The 18,752-nt window shown below is 44.0% G+C and overlaps 1 protein-coding gene across 1 annotated transcript in view; it reads right to left on the bottom strand.

Annotated features, from left to right (window-relative positions):
- Nucleotides 1-18,752, bottom strand: part of LOC120920162 (NACHT, LRR and PYD domains-containing protein 12-like) — a 487,778-nt gene that overhangs the window by 170,158 nt on the left and 298,868 nt on the right. The window contains exon 10 of the mRNA XM_040332082.1: nt 9,713-9,877. Coding sequence (XP_040188016.1) covers nt 9,713-9,877 — 165 coding nt within the window. The remainder of the gene's footprint in view (nt 1-9,712; nt 9,878-18,752) is intronic.

The raw sequence follows: 18,752 nt of genomic DNA on the forward strand, positions 1-18,752 counted from the left end.
GCCATGTAAAATTGCGGACTGCCGCAAACATCGCCAGATGTCCGCCGGTTTGGCGGACCACGAATGAGCAAAGTTTGCCGCAAAACGACCGCCGGGGAACCGCTAGGCCATCTCTATTTGCAAATACCCCTGACTGGTAGCACCAAAGAAAAGACTGCGTGTGTGACCACGAAGGGGTAGTTTCAGTATAAGAAAATGCCTTTTGGGTTGCAAAATGCCCCTGCAACATTTCAGAGGGCCATGGACAAGACCCTAAGACCTCACCGACAGTATGCAGCAGCCTATCTGGATGACATAGTGGTGCAAAGCACTGACTGGGAGACTGGGAAGAATCTTTCCAAGTACTGAAGAAAGTTTTTTGTGCACAGCCAGTACTGTACTTCCACGATTTCTGCAAAGACTTTTTGGTTCAGACGGATGCGTCTGATGTAGGTATTGGGGCAGTATTGTCACAGGTACACAATAGGGAAGAACACCCTGTGGTGTACCTAAGCAGAAAGCTCAATGACCATGAAAAAAAGTATGCAGTCATTGAGAAGGAATGTTTAGCCATAAAGTGGGCTGTGGACGCGCACAGGTACTACTTGTTAGGGCGCCAGTTTGAGTTAATAACTGACCATGCTCCCATGAAATGGATGGCCCAAAAGAAAGAGACTAATAGACGGGTGAACCAGTGGTTTTTGGCTCTACAGGATTATTCCTTTACTGTAAAACAAATGTAGATGCCCTGTCCCAGGTTCACTCCTATTGGGCCACAGGTGTTCCAACCCTGGGGTTGAAACAGGGGGGGATATGTAGCAAAGCATCCCAGAGAGAGCCGGGAAAAGTCCTGTTCTTAGTTTATACATCTCCCAGGCTCCTCTCTTATACGTTCAGGGATCTCTGATCCAGTATCCAGTTTGGGCCTTGGCCCTCTCTCCTAGGCTAATTTAAGCTCACCTGAGCAGACAGCCTTTGCTCTCTCTGCCTGGGATACACAGACAACGCTTGTCTGTGAGAGCAACAAGGTTGGTTAAAAGCTGTTAAGCATTTATGTGGAAACTGACAAGCGGTAGGCTTGCTCAGCCTGGTAGTTAGGGCCTGCATATTGTATATTCAGTGCCGAGACACGGTTAGTTTTTTTTTTTTTGGCATTTCTTTTTCTTATTTTTTGTTTTGGAAACACTGTATAGCACCTGTAAATAGACTTTGTATATAACACCAATAAACACCCCACTGTTTTTCACTTATCCAATGGACTTGGTATCTGTGCCTGCTCATCCCAGGGAGATTTTGTACCTGCTACCTGTCCCCCAGGTTACAATATATATATATATACACAGTACAGACCAAAAGTTTGGACACACCTTCTCATTCAAAGAGTTTTCTTTATTTTCATGACTATGAAAATTGTAGATTCACACTGAAGGCATCAAAACTATGTGTAACACATGTGGAATTATACATAACAAAAAAGTGTGAAACAACTAAAAATATATTTCATATTCTAGGTTCTTCCTTTTGCAGCAGACACATCTCTAGAACTGGTAAGAGGAGACTGTGTGAATCAGGCCTTCATGGTAGAATATCTGCTAGGAAACCACTGCTAAAGAAAGGCAACAAGCAGAAGAGACTTGTTTGGGCTAAAGAACACAAGGGATGGACATTAGACCAGTGGAAATCTGTGCTTTGGTCTGATGAGTCCAAACTTGAGATCTTTGGTTCCAACCCCCGTGTCTTTGTGCGACGCAGAAAAGGTGAACGGATGGACTCTACATGCCTGGTTCCCACCGTGAAGCATGGAGGAGGAGGTGTGATGGTGTGGGGGTGCTTTGCTGGTGACACTGTTGGGGGTTTATTCAAAATTGAAGGCATACTGAACCAGCATGGCTACCACAGCATCTTTCAGCGGCATGCTATTCCATCCGGTTTGCGTTTAGCTGGACCATCATTTATTTTTCAACAGGACAATGACCCCAAACACACCTCCAGGCGGGGGAAGGGCTATTTGACCAAGAAGGAGAGTGATGGGGTGCTGCGCCAGGTGACTACCTCTTGAAGCTCATCAAGAGAATGCCAAGAGTGTGCCAAGCAGTAATCAAAGCAAAAGGTGGCTACTTTGAAGAACCTAGAATATGAAATATATTTTCAGTTGTTTCACACTTTTTTGTTATGTATAATTCCACATGTGTTGAAAATAAAGAAAACTCTTTGAATGAGAAGGTGTGTCCAAACGTTTGGTCTGTACTGTATATACACACACACACACACACACACACACACACACACACACACACACACACACACACACACAGTCTAGTATATCTCAAATACACTGCCACCAACTGAATAACCTGCCTGCTTAATCTAAATCTATCTCTCCATCCACACCAACAACACTACACAGGCCACCGTGTAGACAGCCTTATATAGTGTGGGGCATGGACTTAGTCCCCCTGAGCCATGATTGGCCAAAGGCACCCTGCCATTGGTCAATTATGGCTCTCTTATCAGAGGGCACTGGGATTGGCCAAAGCATGCAGGTCAGGTGCATGGTTTGGCCAATCATCATACAGCAATGCACTGCAATCTCGCAGTGCATTATGGGGAGTTCCGCGGCGCTTGAATTTTCTTCAAATGCCCCACAATGTTCGCTGTTTGGCGAATGGGCGAACACCCGATGTTCGAGTCGAACATCTTCCAGCACTGAATATCGGATGGTCATGTCGGATGAAAAAAAAAATGTGGATCTGATCACTCATTGAAGAAAAATCTGATTCCCATGTGTAGGAACATCCATCATATCATATATTAACAGATACCAGAATATAATACAATATTTGCACAACTTTAAATTTACTTAAATTATATCATATGAGGATGTGAAGGGAAATGTGCAGTGCTGGAAAGTGACGTAATGAAAAAAGAGTGGGGGCGGGGGGGAGAGGTGTATCTGGAGAAAAAAGCACCATATATCTTTCAAATGAAAGTGAAAGCATGTAACGTGTAGATGTAACATCAAATCAAGTACATAAATAGTCACTGACAAGTATATGATAATTCTAGCAGTATGTAAACCAATATTGTGTAAAATCATCTAAGAAAAGTCATTCAAAGCATGATGACAACACAGAAGTGTATCTCAAGTGTATATCAAACAGGAAGTGAGTCCAAAGTAATATGGTGACACAATATAGCAAAAGTCCAATCAGGAAGAACTCAGAGGTTCAAAGAAATGGGTTTAAAACAACATGGTATTTCCCAAAAGCATGTGCACACAAAACTAGGGATGAGCTTCGAGTTCGAGTCGAACTCATGTTCGACTTGAACATTGCCTGTTCGGCGAACAACGAACAATTAGGGGTGTTCGCGGCAAATTCGAAAAGCCGCGGAACACCCTGTTAAATTCTATGGGAGAAATCTAAAGTGCTAATTGTAAAGGCTAATATGCAATTTACTGTCCTAAAAAGTGTTTGGGGACCTGGGTCCTGTCCCAGGAAACATGTATCAATGCAAAAAAAAGTTTTAAAAACGGACGTTTTTTCAGGAGCAGTGAATTTAATGATGCTAAAAGTGAAACAATAAAAGTGTAATATTACTTTAAATGTTGTACCTAGGGGGGGGTGTAAAGTTAGCATGTGAAATATCCTGTGTTTCCTGTACATAGAACTGTCCCTGCACAAAGTGTCATTTCTGAAAGGAAAAAAAGTATTTTAATACCGGACTTGCAGCTATAATGAATTGTCGGCTCTGGCAATTCAGAGAGAATTCATTCATAAAAAAAAAAAAAAAAGCGTGGGGGTCCCCTCAAAATCCATTATCAGGCCCTTCAGGTCTGGTATGGATATTAAGGGGAACCCCGCCGTCAATTAAAAAAAAATGACGTGGGGTTCCCCCCAAATATCCATTCCAGACCCTTCAGGTCTGGTGTGGATTTTAAGGGGAACTGCACCCCAAATTTTAAAAAAAAATGGCGTGGAGTTCCCCCCAAATATTCACACCAGACCCCTTATCCGAGCACGTTAACCTGGCCGGCCGCAGAAAAAAGGGGGGGACAGAGTGCGGCCCCCCTCTCCTGAACCGTACCAGGTCACATGCCCTCAACATGGGGAGGATGCCCCCATGTTGATGGGGACAAGGGCCTCATCCCCACAACCCTTGCCCGGTGGTTGTGGGGGTCTGCGGGCGGGGGGCTTATCAGAATCTGGAAGACCCCTTTAACAAAGGGGACCCCCAGATCCTGCCCCCCCATGTGAATTGGTAATGGGGTACATTGTACCCCTACCATTTCACGAAGGAAGTGTAAATAGTTGGAAAAAACACACACACACACCGTAAAAAAAAGTCCTTTATTAATAAAAAATAAATAAAAAAAATCCAGCGGTGGTAATCCACTCGGTCCCAGCTCCCTGCTCCAACGTTGTCTGTATCCAGCGATGGGTGATCTCCGGTGCAGCGATGAGAAGATCCATCCATCCAGAGCGCAGCATTGCCGACCTCCTCTCACCGCTGGACACAGCCCAGCGAATGACGCGCTGGAGCTTTGACATTTCTTATATAGGGGAGGCAGGGCCACCCGTCACGTGACCCCACCCCCTTTGACGCAAGGGGGAAGACTGGGCTTCCCCAGTGACATAGCAGAAGGTGCGTCAGAGGGGGCAGGGTCATGTGACGGGTGGCCCCGCCTCCTCTATATAAGAAATGCCAAAGTTCCAGCGCATCATTCGCTGGGCTGTGTCCAGCGGAGAGAGGAGGTCGGCGATGCTGCGCTCTGGATGGATGGATCTTCTCATCGCTGGACCGGAGATCACCCGTCGCTGGATACAGACAACGTTGGAGCAGGGAGACCGGACCGAGTGGATTACCACCGCTGGATTTTTTTTTTAATAAAGGACTTTTTTCTACGGTGTGTGTTTTTTCCAACTATTTACACTTCCTTCGTAAAATGGTAGGGGTACAATGTACCCATTACCAATTCACATAGGGGGGCCAGGATCTGGGGGTCCCCTTTGTTAAAGGGGTCTTCCAGATTCTGATAAGCCCCCTGCCTGCAGACCCCCACAACCACCGGGCAAGGGTTGTGGGGATGAGGCCCTTGTCCCCATCAACATGGGGACATCCTCCCCATGTTGAGGGCATGTGGCCTGGTACGGTTTAGGAGAGGGGGGGCCGCACTCTGTCCCCCCCCTCTTTTCTGCGGCCGGCCAGGTTAACGTGCTCGGATAAGGGGTCTGGTGTGAATTTTTGGGGGAACTCCACGCCATTTTTAAAAAAAAATTTGGGGTGGAGTTCCCCTTAAAATCCACACCAGACCTGAAGGGTCTGGAATGGATATTTGGGGGGAACCCCACGTCATTTTTTTTTTAAATTGACGGCAGGGTTACCCTTAATATCCATGCCAGACCTAAAGGGCCTGGTAATGGAATTTGGGGGGACCCCACGCTTTTCTTTTTTTTTTTATGAATGAATTCTCTCTGAATTGCCAGAGCCGACAATTCATTATAGCCGTAAGTCCGGTTTTAAAATACTTTTTTTCCTTTCAGAAATGACACTTTGTGCAGAGACAGTTCTATGTACGGGAAACATGGGATATTTCACATGCATACTTTACACCCCCCCTAGGTACGAAATTTAAAGGAATATTTCACTTTTATTGTTTCACTTTAAGCATTATTAAATTCACTGCTCCCATAAAAACGGCCGTTTTTAAAACTTTTTTTTTGCATTGATACATGTTTCCTGGGACAGGACCCGGGTCCCCAAACACTTTTTAGGACAATAACTTACATATTATCCTTTAAAATTAGCACTTTAGATTTCAAATGTTCGAGTCCCATAGACTTTAGCGGGGTTCTAAAATTCACACAAACATTTGGTGTGTTTGCAAGTTCTGGTGCGAACCGAACAGGGGGGTATCGGCTCATCCCTACACAAAACATCAAACAGGAAGTGAGTCCAAAGTGATATGGTGATTGACACGATATAGCAAAAGTCCAATCGAGATGAGCCCAGAGGTTCAGGAAAATGGATTTAAAACAGCATAGTATTTCCAACAGCAATATAAGACGGCACACCACCAGATGTTTCTTATAGACAATAAAACAAAGAGGATAGTTCCCGGAGTTCAGTAATCGTATCACTGATACAGGGATGTGATTCCACCACCTAGGGAAGGGGTAGGTACTCTTACCATAAGTTGTGGACTCATCCACCAATTAGTGGTGAGTCAGACGGGCAGAGGCAAGAGTATCTGTGCTGCGGTCACTATATCCTCCTATGATCATCCGAAATGGACTCCAAACTCCTTCTAGGACTGTCAGGGGGATGAAGCGGACGATTCTCACTCCTTAGATCTCCACGATGTATATGAATCAAAAGTGCTAGTTGATCACCATTTCAGAGGGGTCAGACCGCAAACAGTGTGGAAAAGATGTTAGGGAATAGAAAAAAGCCTTCACATGGAGTAGGACAAGGATTTAATGATAAAAAAGAACTTCAACTGGGGTATATTCATGCCTGCTATAACCGCGCTATATATACACACGAAATTATTAAAAGATTAGCTAAAAACAATTACCGTGACCGGAAATGAAAGATGGCGTGCGCCTCACTTTCAATAACCAAACATAGTGATGCAGTGTGCGGAAACGTGCGCTATAGTGAGTAGCGTCAGACGAGGATAGGATAGAAACACCAAGCCTCAATCTGAAAATAACAAACCTTGTTTTGAGAACAACGATTTAGAGCATGGATGATGCTTGTGGAGTGTACAAAATGCACACAGTCAACGCAGCACCATCACAGGTGATGTAAGCGTTCCACCTGACCACTGATAACACGGCTGAGACCGTAGTATGGGGGGGGTGGAGTCCATAAGCCGTCATGGCTACAAGCTAATGTGATTGGCAGGGAACAGTTTAATTGTGAAGAACCCATAGTACACGACTTATTGTGTCATCACAACACCCACCACCACACTTGAGCTCAGTGTAATTCCTTCCCTATTAATAATAGGCAGCATCAGTGTGACCAGTGCAAAGAAGAAGGATAATTAAAAGAAAGAGACAAATATGCAAAAATACAGGTTAAACAACAGAAATAAAAATTGACAACTATGCATAATCATTATAGATCTCAGAGATCACCATCTAGTGATAAATATAAATATAAAATAAATATATAGTGAGGATGAATGATTTAGATGTGATAGAACAGTGGAATGTTATGTAAATATATCAACATAAAGGAAAATAGAGAAAAATGTATGGTACCCCAGGGAATAAACGCAATTGGGCATATTAGAATTGATTGATAAAAGCATTGATGTCCCAATCCACGTTCATTCCGTGGGGTGACTAGGTCTTTAATTGGTATATCCAGAAAGTCTCCAGTTTGGAGACTCCCCTAATGTTAGATTCCCCTCTCCAATGCGGTATGAACTTATCAATAATTTGAAACTTTGTGCCCAAAGGGTTCTTGTGACATTGGAGATAATGTCTAGGCACGGTATAATTGATCTGTTCTTTTTTTATGCTAGCACATGTGCTTGTTCACTCTGATCGAAAAAGTACATATCGTACGTCCCACGTACTGTCTTTTACAAGGACAGGTTATGAGATATACAATGTATCAAGTGGAGCAAGTTGTGAATTGTTTCATTTGATACTGTAAAGATGTACTTGTGGACTCAAATGATTCTGTTTCCCTACTCCCACAGCTGTTATGTAAACATACATTGCATTTCCTGCATGAATAATATCCTTTAACCTCTTTCCCACCGCGCTATAGACAAAACACGTCTACAGCGCGGTCGAGTTGTTCTGGGAGGACGTCCCTGGGACGTCCTCCCAGAATCCTGCTGCTGCGCGCCCCCTTGGGCGCGCTCCCGAAATAATCCGTGAGCGCCGGGTCTAGAAGACCCGGCGCATCACGGATCACGGTAAATTGCCGCTGATCGCGGCCGTTTACCACGTGTTCGCTCTGTCAAATTACGGAGCGATCACATGTAAACAAACCGGCGTCATGTAATGACGCCGGTTCCTCCCTTCCCTTCTCTGTACTGATCGGTACAGTGTGAGAAGAGAGGGGGGAGAGCGGAGGCAGCAGCAGCACTGTGGGCTGGATCTGTGACAATTGCAGTCACAGATCCAGCCATCCATCCCTGCGCAATACTCTGCAATACCCCCAATACTCTGCAATACCCCCAATACTCTGCAATACCACCAATACTCCGCAATACCCCGCAATACCCTGCAATACTCCGCAATACCCTGCAATACTCCAATACCTTGCAATACGTCGCCTATGGGGATTTTTAAGTAGCGAAGTTTGGCGCCATTCCACGATCGTGTGCAATTTTGAAGGGTGACATGTTGGGTATCTATTTACTCGGCGTAACTTCATCTTTCATATTATGCAAAAACATTGGGCTAACTTTACTGTTTTGTTTTTTTTAAGCACAAAACAGTTTTTTTTTAAATGGCCCCATTGTATTCTCTAGGGTCTTTGCTAAAAAAGCATACATAATGTTTTGAGGTTCTATGTAATTTTCTAGCAAATAAATGATGATTTTTACATGTAGAAGAGAAATGTCAGAATTGGCCTGGGTGCTCCAGAATGCCTGATGGTGTTCCCTGCATGTTGGGCCTTTGTATGTGGCCACGCCGTGTAAAAGTCTCACACATGTGGTATCGCCATACTCGGGAGGAATAGCAGAATGTGTTTTGGTGTGTAATTTGTGGCATGCATATGCTGTGTGTGAGAAATAACCTGCTAATATGACAGAAACGAGAATTTATTTTTTATTTTTACAGTCTTTTTTCTTTTATAGCGCAAAAAATAAAAAACCCAGGAGGTGATTAAATACCACCAAAAGAAAGCTATATTTGTGTGGGAAAAAAATGACAAAAATTTCAGATGGGTACAATGTTGTTTGACTGAGTAATTAAAGGAAACAAAAAAGGAAAAACGGAGGGCGCACCGACCTAGTGTGATACTGATTGGTGGATTTTATTAAAATAGTAAAGACAAATCATAATACTCACAAAAGGAGTGTTAAAAACAGGCCTTGAATCACAATGCAGCAAAGAACCAACACCATCGGCATAACACGATATTGTTTCGATCCGTGACCGTGGCTAGGGCTGACGCGTTTCAGGGGAGAACCCCTTTCCTCAGAGCTAAAAGGTCTGCAGTGCTTCCTCACCCTGGGTGAGACCTGGGTGATCACCCTGGGTGATGACAATTTATTTCTTTGTCAATACTGGAGGGGTTATAACCCTTTTCTAAGAATCTTGATTTAAGGATCAATGGTTAATGATTAAAATCTGACAAATCCGTACAGTTGTGTCTGTACCGCAATAGTTGTTCCCTGTGGGACAGATTTAAGCCACAATGAGTGGTGACAGCTGTCCACCGGGATATATCCGTTGCGGTCTGTGGACTTAAAAAAAGTTTTTGTGACCAACTGTCGATTTAGAACAGAACTTTCTAAATCCAGAAGGCTTCCCTGCTGACAGAACACTAGTCACTAGTGTGGTCAGCTATAGCCAGCAGCACCAATCATTTGGGAAAAACCTGACAGGCTGGTTGTACTGAAGTCGATTGATTGATGTGTGTACAACTAGCGAATCCATACATGTATCAAATATCAACCATGTATGGCCAGCTTTAGAAAACGGAATGTTACACTGTCCCAGAATATTATTGTCTCAATCAGTCCTGTTATACTCACTGTAATTCCTCTATCCGGCTTGTTGTAAGAGCTTTCATCAGTTTCCTGAAATGAGGACCCTTCAGATTGGTCCCACACAGGTTCAGTATCCTCAGTGTCTGGTTATTTCTTACTACAGATGCCAGGTGGAGGCAGGAACTGTCTGTCAGGGTATTAAAAGAAAATCTGTAGAAGAAGAGAAGAATGTTACCAGAAGAAAATACATTTCTCCCCCAGGAACGAATGGAAGTATTCCCTACATGAAGCTCATTTCACTTTATCGGAATCATTAATATTAGATCTCTTTATAACACTCCAGGAAATAGAATTTTATAAGAAAAATTTTATAATGGCGTAGACCCCCCAATATTGTCCTCCATGTGTAGAGACGGTGATATCTCCATACACAGGATGAGCACAGAATACCACTGACATGAAACGTATTGTGCTATAATCTCCTTGTGTATGGAGCATTAATAGTATCAGCAGACAGTGTGAGGCCGCAATCAGCATTGCTAGTAATTGGACGGGATGATTTTTATCTGATATTTTTGACAAATTAATTGGTGCTGCACTGCTGACTACAACAAATAATGAGAACCTATCAATAAACACCCTGCAGGGATGATAACCCCTGGGGGGAAAAACAACAATCGGTGAACACAAAGATATGGGTAATCATGGGCAAATAGTTAATGTAAACACAAATCAATGCATATATTAATAGTTATTATACAAAAAGTAAAAACCCTCCAGAGATGTAACCCCATCAAATGAAACATGCAGCAAAAATATAATAATCAAAAGTGTGTACAAGTGTATGGCAATAAAAGGAAGAATAAACACCCACCAGGGGTGTGATCTCCAAAATTAACTCGAATAATAAAAATATGTTGAATCTCAAAATATTTGCAATATTGCAAATTCAATCTCATCAAACTATAAATGTAATTTCATAAAGTGTCCATTATAAAAAGTCCAAATGTGTAGATGGGGTTACTTCAGGGTGGATTTACTAAATGCAAATAGACTGTGAACTTTGTAAGTGCAGTTGCTCCAGAGCTTAGTGAAAGAGGTAAAACTTCACTTTGCAAAGAATACCCAATCACATGCGAGAAACACAGCCTCTGTAAATCTTGACTTGTGGGTTAGGTTATGTTCCTGTTCTATAGACGAGGACTAGGCAGAACATGTTAGATATTTAAATACATGTTACTTTAAACAGAGTTGAACAGCCCAGGGGGCTGTCCCTCCAGACATAACCCTCCGCCCTGCAGTCAGCAGCTCAGTTCGTAAAAAGTAGTACAAACTTAAAAAGGAGGGGTGGGAGCTGTGTCCGTCCATGGACGACAGAGAAAATGATTTTACGGTGAGTACAAAAAATCCTATTTTCTCTTTTCGTCCATGGACGGACACAGACTCTGTAAATCTTGACTTGAGAGACGTCCCCAAGCAGTGTAAAAAAAAAGAGGGGTGGAAACAGCAATCAAAAAACGAACTTCACCCCAAACAAACAGAGCTCCTCAACAGAGGAGATGCAACTTTAAACAGCCACCTGCAAAACTTTGCAGCCGAAGCAAGCATCTGAAGATGCACTCACATCAACCTTGTAAAATTTGGAAAAAGTGTGAACAAATGACCAAGTCACTGCCTTACACACCTGTGAGACAGACGAGTGATGTCGGAAAGCCCAGGAGGCCGTAACAGGAAAGGGTGGTGCCCGCCCCTTAAGGGCGTAAGCCTGGATGACGGTCTGCCTGATCCACAGAGAAATGGTGGCCGACAAGACCGCCAGGCCCTTTTTGTGGACCAGACACCGACACAAACAGTGAGTCAGACCTCCGGAACAGAGCCGTAGCAGACAGGTACACCCACAAGACACATACCAGGTCTAAGGTATGTAACGCAGCCTCTTTGGGATGCGATGGCCGAGGACAGAAAGAAGGAAGTACAATGTCCTCATTTAGGTGAAAAGCCGAAAACCACCTTCGGAAGAAAAAAAGGCTGTGGGCGTAGCACCGCTTTATCCTTATGGAGTACCAAGTAAGGTGACCTGCAAGACAAGGCCGCCAACTCGGAAACCCGTCTGACAGATGTAATGGCCGCTAGAAAGGACACCTTCGGAGATTTTGTTCTCAAAAAGAGGCTCCTGAAGAGCCGAGAGCACCAGATTCAAATCCCATGGAGGAAGCGGTGGTCTAATTGGGGGAATCACATGTCTAACCCCTTGCACAAATGTACCCACCAGTGAATGAGTCACCAAGGGTCGTTGAAAGAAAAGAAAACAGCCAAGACTGAAATCTGTCCCTTAATGGTGCTTAAGGCAAGTTTCTGATCCACTCCACGCTGTAAAAACAGCAGGACCCTGGAAACCCAAAATTCCTGTTGACACCACTCCATCTCCTCGCACATTGAGATGTAGGCCTTCCAAATGCGATGGTAGAAAGTGGGAAAGGGAACTCCATAAAGTCGTATATGGTACAGGATAAAGCAGATCAAAGGGTAGAACAAGAGGTGGAGGAGATGGAAGAACCAGCCCCCCCCCCCCAGTAAAGAGTTTAACAGCTGGAAACTCTAATAGGGAGGAAACAAAACCTCCTCAAGAAGAGCAACAGCAAACATCCAAGGAGGAGAACAGAAAAGGAATGGATAATTCCCAAATGCCCTCTACTAAACAAGACATGGCTGAGTTGATGAAATATTTGGAATGCACGATCAAAGACGAATTAAACGCAACCAGAGCAGATATTAAAGGTGTATTAACACGAGTTGAAGAATCAGAGGCGCAATTAGATGAACACAAAAAAACTATCTTGGAATTACAGGAAAGAGCTGATAGGGACTGGATAGAAATGAGGAACCTCCGATATAAGCTGGAGGACCAAGAAAATAGAAGTAGACAAAGCAATCTAAGGGTCCGAGGTCTACCAGAATCGGTAGAAAGTAAAGACCTAGAAGATGTGATTCGGGAAATATTTAATAAAATAAGGAAAAAAGAAGCAAAAACACCGTTAGCCTTTGATAGAATACACTGAGTACAGAAATCCATGAAAGCCCCTTCTGAAACACCAAGAGACGTAATAGTAAGATTCTCCCAATATAAGGATAAACAACAAGTTCAATACGGTATGAGAGATACTGAAGATATTGAATATGGAGGATCAAGGCTGCTTCTCTTCACGGATCTTTCACAAGAAACATTGGCGCGAAGAAGAGCTCTGAAACCTTTGATTAATCAGCTACAAGAGAAGAAGATTTATTATAGATGGGGATTCCCGGCATATTTAACAGCTAAAAATCTAGGGATTCCCAGAAGATCTGAAAGAATTTTATACCAAGATGGAATTGCCATATATCAATATAGGAAATTGGGGGAAAAAAAACTCAAGAATGGGGAAAGCTTAGGAATCAGTCATGGAATAAAGTATAGTGGAAATAGGGAGGAGAATAAATAAAAGGGTAGCAGACAGGTAGAGTCTGGGTCACTAAGAGAGATCTGCTCGGGGGGGGGATCTGGGGGTGCCCGCCTGGGCCCTCGGGTCCATTCCCATATGGGAGATGGGGCCCGTGGGCCCAGGCTGGCATCTACAGGACCCCCTAGGAAGGTCTGGCCAGGTCTGGGGGCTAGCAACAGGCCCCAGCTTGGCTGACCACAACATTGTTTTTCAATGGAGGGAGGGGGAAGGGAGAGGGATTATTTGTGATGTTTAATTATATTTGTTATTGTCTGGGTACACGGAATGGTCCATCCTACAGAAATCGTTAAATAAGAGGATATAGACTCTATGATGTATATATGAAAAATGCACTTTTGAGGGGAGAGGGAGGGAGAGGAAGAAGCTTACACTGGACTTTTTCTGAGAAATGGCACCCTTAAAAATTGTTACATATAATGTTAGAGGGTTAAATAGTCCCTCCAATAGACATCAAATACTGCAAGAACTGAAAAACTGGGCATCAAATATTGTTTTTTTTTTTTACAGGAGACTCATTTTAAGTTGTCCTCTAGGGCTGGATTGAACTCTAGACACTTCCCACTATGGTTTCATGCATATTCACCTAATAAAAGATCTAAAGGTATAGCAATAGGATTCGATAGGAATACCCCCTTTGTGTTAAAAGATATGGAATCAGACTCTGAAGGGAGGTATCTTTTTGTTAAGGGCTCCTTGTTTAATAGAATGTATACTCTAGTTAATGTCTACTGCCCTAACGCACACCCCTGTCTCTTTTTTGGAAAAGTGTTGAATAAACTGGAAAAGTTTAGAGAGGGGGGTGTGATTATGGCAGGGGATCTTAATTTTTTGTTTGATCCAGTCCTGGATACTCAACCTCTTTCCCTGCGCTCGGAAGGAAGGGTTCTTAAGGTTATTAAAAGAAAATTACATCAACAACAATTAGTAGAAATTTGGAGGATCCTGCACCCTGAAGGAAGGGATTTCACATACTACTCTCAGATACACTCCACTTATTCGAGAATTGACCATATTTTTTTAGACCACCAACTTATGGAAGGGGTAACGAAAGTAGAGGTGAAGTCTATAACCCTCTCGGATCATGCTCCAGTGATGGCCCTATTAGATTTAGCCTCCCACATTTGAAGGGCAAGTCTGCCAGAGCTTTTTTGAATGCTTGGTCAGCAGAACAGCATTTTAGCCAAATCAGGCAGCGCAATACCACCGCAGATACAGAGATCAAGGGGGCCGCATCCAGAGTGGCATAAATTGCGGTGTGGGGGTAGTGGCGCTGTCTGTTCAATAGCCACTGGCTAAAGAGAATAAGGAGACACACGGCAATATATATGCAGTATTGCACACTAGTTCCACCAGAGATGGCGTCCACCAGCCTGGAATTAAGATATAATGCTAGGCACAACTAAGTATATCTAAACCAAAATATAAAGCAGCATCTAAACCAAAGTAGTGTGACTATATAGTAAGTCACTAGAGTGGAAAACTAGTTAGACCAAACATACTATGTGGATAAACTTATAAATAGGCGCATAAGGTGAAATGGATGCAAATAGAAAATAAATTGAACTAGAACTCCGCTAGCAAAATACAAATATATGTGAACCTAAAGTGAGATAAAGTCCTGTGATGCCCGTAGCATAATAATTGAATATAAATATGAATATGCGCACAATTGTGCAAAAAACATCAGCATATATCACCAAAAAGTATTGAATCCTGTGATAACCAGAGTTGGATAAGTGTACCCAACTGTGTTAGATAATGAAAAGTGTAACACAAAAACACCAAAAAGTGAAACCAAAAAGTCATAAAGTCAATCCAAAAGTATGTATAAAAAATGTCACAAAAATCAGCAGTAAAGTGATGAATCCTCAAACAGTTAATTGAAATTGAAATTCAACTTAAATGCAGTAATCAATTTCAAACAGTGCTTCTTGCTGTGCTGGGTGATCACACTATGCAGTTTGTGTAAGCGCGGTGGTCCCGGTGCTCCCCCACTTGGGTCCCCACTCACCAGAAGCCCTCACCCCTGCAGGGGTAGGGTGCAAAACCCGCTGCAATGTCTCTCGATCCCAATCCTTCCTTCTCTGAGCTCTCTGGAAACGACTTCCACCAGGTGGAAAAGATCTTCCTAATCATCCAGACTCCTCCAGAAAAAAGACAGGCTCCCATAGCGTGATATGTAAAAACCAGGGTAAGCTTTATTGCACTGCCACTAAGAGCTTGGCGTGCTAAATAAAATCTGAGCGTGTACAAACAGTGTATAGTATTGCCCATAAACTAATCAGGACAGGATAATTAAAAATAAAAATGAATACAAATAAAAAAGTTGAAAAAATAAATAAAAGATAAGCTGTCTGCGATGATCGCAGGTGTGCAGACCCGGCACTATCAATCCGGTATGTATGTGGTAGCAGCTGCCGGACGCCGTGCGTTCCACTGAGCTAGTTAGCTGTTCCACCCGGAAGTGCGCGTGCGTGTGTGTGTAACCACTTTACGCGCGTTTCGTAAGGTAACTTCTTCTGAAGCGGACATACATAAGACCCTGTACCAATTGGTCAGTCAGCCTTACACACTCCGGAGGAAGCTTATGCTCCTCTACTGTCTGTTGCAAAATCTTTTCCCATTCAGTGAGTGTCTGAGACACAAAAGTTGCAGCCAAGATAGGCCGCAACGCTGACCCCAGCATGGTGAACATGGAACGGCTCACTGCTTCAGACCTCCTATCAGTAGGATCCATAAACGCAGGGGTCCCTTCTACCGGGAGAGTGGTTACTTTGTTTAACCCGGCGACTGCAGGGAGGAGGGTTATGTCCCTCTAACAGGATGTTTATTACAATGAATACAATACATGAATACAACACAATGCTGGCTAAAGTCTTATGGGCGTGTCCAGGCAGGGAAAGCATGTATGCTAGTAGCAAACAAAGCCGTATTGCTTTTAAAACATGGACGCCTTCCCTGACTCTGAAAACGCTCACAAGCTCTCATATTACCGCTGATAGGAATCCTTATTTTGCGCCATTCCATAGAATAACGCATATTCAGATTATACCATTATTGTAGGTGGAATGTATCTGCAGGCGTGGGCTACAAATCCCGACCATGCTGATCAGACACAGCAGAGACAAGAGCACACATCCGCCTATAACCACTACTGTCCTTGCGGAGTGAGCATATCCCCTTCTCAACGATTGTCCGTGCTAATGCACAGAAGGCCCCTCGTTGGCGGACATATCCCCACACCGCAAACATCACATTCCAACCTCAAGACATTTTTTTACGACCAGACGGGATTCAACCAGTCTCAGACTGCCCCAGTCAGCTCTTTAGAGCGGGTTGCGGAAGTACTAACACTGGGTGACACTATGACAATACATATTAACTACATCTTGAAATTTCCACAACACAATGCTCAAGGTCCCATACTTCATCCTGATTTACAGTCGCTGGCTTTAACAGCATGGCTATTGAAAGCCAGGTACTAAAGGACCAAGGTCTGTCTGATTCTGTCATCTCAACCATGCTGAGGGCGCGAAAGTCATCTTCTGGGAAGATCTACCATAGCATTTGCAAGGCCTACATCTCTATGTGCGAGGAGATGGAGTGGCGTCCACAGGAATTTGGGGTTTCCAGGGTCCTGCTGTTTTTACAGCGTGGAGTGGATCAGAAACTTGCCTTAAGCACCATTAAGGGACAGATTTCAGTCTTGGCTGTTTTCTTTCAACGACCCTTGGTGACTCATTCACTGGTGGGTACATTTGTGCAGGGGGTTAGACATGTGATTCCCCCAATTAGACCACCGCTTCCTCCATGGGATTTGAATCTGGTGCTCTCGGCTCTTCAGGAGTCTCTTTTTGAGAACATCAGAGAAATTCCTCTCTTGACACTATCTCCGAAGGTGTCCTTTCTAGTGGCCATTACATCTGTCAGACGGGTTTCTGAGTTGGCGGCCTTGTCTTGCAGGTCACCTTACTTGGTACTCCATAAGGATAAAGCGGTGCTACGCCCACAGCCTTTTTTTCTTCCGAAGGTGGTTTTCGGCTTTTCACCTAAATGAAAAGCCGAAAGAGGCTACGTTACATACCTTACACCTGGTACGTGTCTTGCGGGTGTACCTGTCTGCTACGGCTCTGTTCCGGAGGTCTGACTCACTGTTTGTGTCGGTGTCTGGTCCACAAAAAGGGCCTGGCAGGCTTGTCGGCCACCATTTCTCTGTGGATCAGGCAGACCGTCATCCAGGCTTACGCCCTTAAGGGGCGGGCACCACCCTTTCCTGTTACGGCCTCCTGGGCTTTCCGACATCACTCGTCTGTCTCACAGGTGTGTAAGGCAGTGACTTGGTCATTTGTTCACACTTTTTCCAAATTTTACAAGGTTGATGTGAGTGCATCTTCAGATGCTTGCTTCGGCTGTAAAGTTCTTTTTTTTACACTGCTTGGGGACGTCCCTCAAGTCAAGATTTACAGAGTCTGTGTCCGTCCATGGACGAAAAGAGAAAATAGGATTTTTTGTACTCACCGTAAAATCATTTTCTCTGTAGTCCATGGACGGACACAGCTCCCACCCCTCCTTTTTAAGTTTGTACTACTTTATACGAACTGAGCTGCTGACTGCAGGGCGGAGGGTTATGTCTGGAGGGACCGCCCCCTGGGCGGGGCTGTTCAACTCTGTTTAAAGTAACATGTATTTAAATATCTAACATGTTTTGCCTAGTCCTCGCCTATAGAACAGGAACATAACCCGAGCCAAGATTTACAGAGGCTGTGTCCGTCCATGGACGAAAAGAGAAAAACAGCATTTTTGCTTGCACATGATTGGATGATGAAAGTCTGCAGAACTTACCCCCATTTACTAAGCTCTGGAGCAACTGTACTTGTAAAGTGCTCAGTTTATTTCCTATAGTAAATCAACCCCGAAGTAACACCATCTACAAATTTGGATTTTTTATAATGGACACTTGCTTTATTACTATGAAATTAGGCCCCTTTCACATGGACGGCTGTTCTGCCGCAGTTAAAAGCATGTTTATTTTCTGCTGAAATTCAAGACTCCAGGCACAGCGATCAGCTGCGTTTATACAGTGCAAATAGCTGCGGTTGCGTTTAGCCGCGGCACGATATTGAACAGGGATCCGACTTAGATACCTGCCAATACCAGGCACTGTGTATGGTATGAATCTTGAGGGGGAACTACACGCCAAATTTTAAATAAAAAAACGACATGGGTTCCCCCTCCAAGAGCATACCAGGCCCTTAGGTCTGCTATGGATTTTAAGGGAATCCCTGTACACCAAAAAAATGGCGCGGGTCCCCCCAAAATCCATACCAGACCCTTATCCGAGCATGCAGCCTGGTCGGTCAGGAAAGGGGGTGGGGACGAGCGAGTGCCCCCCCTCCTTAACTGTACCAGGCCGCATGCCCTCAACATGTTGATGGGGACAAGGGCCTCCTTCCGAAAACCCTGGCCGTTGGTTGTCGGGGTTTGCGGGTGGGAAGCTTATCGGAATCCGGGAGCCCCCTTTAATAAGGGGCCCCCCACCCTGTGTGAATGAGTATGGTCTACATCGTACCCCTACCCATTCACCT

This window comes from Rana temporaria, chromosome 13, assembly GCF_905171775.1.
Source record: "Rana temporaria chromosome 13, aRanTem1.1, whole genome shotgun sequence".
Lineage (NCBI taxonomy): Eukaryota > Metazoa > Chordata > Amphibia > Anura > Ranidae > Rana > Rana temporaria.